At 46.8% G+C, this 2,195-nt stretch overlaps 1 protein-coding gene across 1 annotated transcript; it reads left to right on the top strand.

Moving 5' to 3' along the window:
• Positions 1-972: 972 nt before the first annotated feature.
• LOC104537085 (potassium voltage-gated channel subfamily E member 1-like) lies at positions 973-1,353 on the top strand. The gene has a single exon (XM_010179870.1). The coding sequence runs from the start codon at positions 973-975 to the stop codon at positions 1,351-1,353; it is 381 nt and encodes a 126-aa protein (XP_010178172.1).
• The last annotated feature ends 842 nt before the right edge of the window (positions 1,354-2,195 follow it).

Raw genomic sequence — 2,195 nt, 5'->3', positions numbered from 1 at the left:
CCTAATATTCTGTGATTCTGTGATTCTGTTGAGTTGCTTCTTGGTGTTACCATCTCCTGCCCTATTCCTGACCTGCAGTGATGCCACTGGAAGTCCTCCTAACCAGACAATAAAACACCAGTCACATAGCAATTTAGTCTGGTGTAGAAAGCAGTGAACTACCTGGGAGAGAACTGCCAATGTGTAGGAGGGAAGATGAAGGGAGATGCTTTCCATTCCCACTGCTGGGTAGGCAGTTGCCGCAGACTCCCTCCCTCTGTATCCACTTCTTGAGCAAATGCCCATTGAGAAGTTGCATTAAATTATTTCATTTCTGTCAGATGTTTGGTTCCTTAGTTTTCCATGGTGTGTATCATTATGAGAGCTGCAGAAGACAGGCAGGGCTCCTCAACAGGGGTAGACTGGAGAAGCTTGCTGCAGCTACACTGAGTGATTTCAAGCACAAGATCTTTTGAATCAAAATTCAATCCTTAAGCTGAAAGTAGAGGAGAGAGGACCAAAAAAACCATGATAACAATCTTCAAGGCCAGAAGCAGTTGCCACAGAGTGGGAGTGAGAAAATCCTCATGCCTGTGGGGGCTCGAGGGAGAAGTCATGGGCTTTAAATAGCAGCATAGGAGGCCTGGGTGACGTATCTGCGTAGTGGCCCACAGCCAGAGCAGCTGTGCACTGTGACAGATCTTTTGTGAGGACTGAGGAGGGTTTGCAAGGCAAGCATTTATGGGGGATGGACTCAGCCTAGTTGGCCTGGCTTGGAAACAGGAGGTGAAGAGGTGTCTCCAGGCCGGTCCAGCTGCCCTGCCTCTGCTCCAACCCTGAGGTAGCTTCCTCACTGAGGAGGGAAACCAGTAAAGGGAAACAGAGAGAATGGTATCCTTATCTGATCATTTATCTGGCATGTCCCTGATTTTTATGCTTTTCTAGAAAAACTACAAATAAGGAGTAAAGAAGTGCAAAGGACAGAAGAACGAGATGTTGGTGCTGTCTAATGACACAGCCCTGAATTCACTCCTCTCCAAGCTGCTTCAAGACTACCTGGCGCAGACGAATAGCTCTGCACCTTCCCAGGTCAGAAGCACCAGCAACAACCTGGAAATTGTCTATGTGCTGCTGATGGTCGGCCTCTTTGGCTTCTTCACAGTGGGAATCATGCTGACCAACATCCGCGCCAGAAGACTGGAGGACTCCCGCGACCCCTACAACACCTACATTGCCACAGACATTTGGCACAAGAAGGACAGGGAGTATTTTCAAGCCAAGCTCATCGAAAATTACAAGCTGTGCTGTGTCTTTGAAAACCAGCTGGCTGTGGAGCAGCCAAGCATGCAGATCCCCGAGGCAAAGTCTTCCTAGCAAAATGGGAGCAAAGATTGCACTTTGCACAGGGACAACCCAGGCAATGCCTGGTATGAAGCAGGCTACCTGCTTGCCCATCTGCAGAGCTGCAGGCGATGGCCTTGGTCAGGCTGCGTAACCATGAGCTGATGGTGAAGCTGATGAGTCTGTGATGGCCCTGGTGCTGCAGGCCCGGCCACCAGTACCTTGTTGCAATCCCTGTGAGGTCAAGGAGGCAGACACACAGCAGGACCATCATGGGCTCATCAGCTTCACCTAGCAAAAAAAAGCAAATGTTGGCATTGCCAGTGTGAATGCTTGTGGTAGTCCATGTAATTAAAACCAAACTGGATCAAACGCAAGCTAGAGGCGTTAACAGCCAAGTATGGTTTAGAAAATAATTTTCAAGTAAGAACAGTTTCTTCCAAGATAAAGTAGCTGAAGTATTTGATTTGCATTTTTGTCCAGCATAGAAGAATCATTTTATAAATTGTACAAAGTTGTGGATGACATATTTCTTTCAAAATCATGCACCTCTTTGAGATGAAATTTTAGAAAAAGCTTACTATTTTTTTGCTGGAAACTATTTCTGTGGAAAACTGCAGACTTTGGAGTGAATTCTTTTAGTGACTGTCCCTAATTCCTAGCAGGTACGCCAGGCCAGTATCGCCAGCTACTTTTGATTTTCCTTCTCATGGATAGGGGCTGATCCTGGCAGCAATATCCACCTTTATACAAAGATTCAGCAGCCCACAGGTCTATGCAATGCAAGTTTCAAGCGCTTCAATCACATTTATTTGTGACACAACACCTAAGTGCTAGCCCTTGGTTGGAAGGCAAATTTCCACTCTGTGAAGAGC

The sequence above is a fragment of the Mesitornis unicolor genome, unplaced genomic scaffold, assembly GCF_000695765.1.
Source record: "Mesitornis unicolor isolate BGI_N332 unplaced genomic scaffold, ASM69576v1 scaffold2652, whole genome shotgun sequence".
Lineage (NCBI taxonomy): Eukaryota > Metazoa > Chordata > Aves > Mesitornithiformes > Mesitornithidae > Mesitornis > Mesitornis unicolor.
This window is presented reverse-complemented; position numbering and strand designations above follow the sequence as displayed.

Excerpts from the sequence above, each read along its gene's own strand:
- LOC104537085 (XM_010179870.1), top strand. The coding sequence starts at position 973 with ATGTTGGTGCTGTCTAATGACACAGCCCTGAATTCACTCCTCTCCAAG.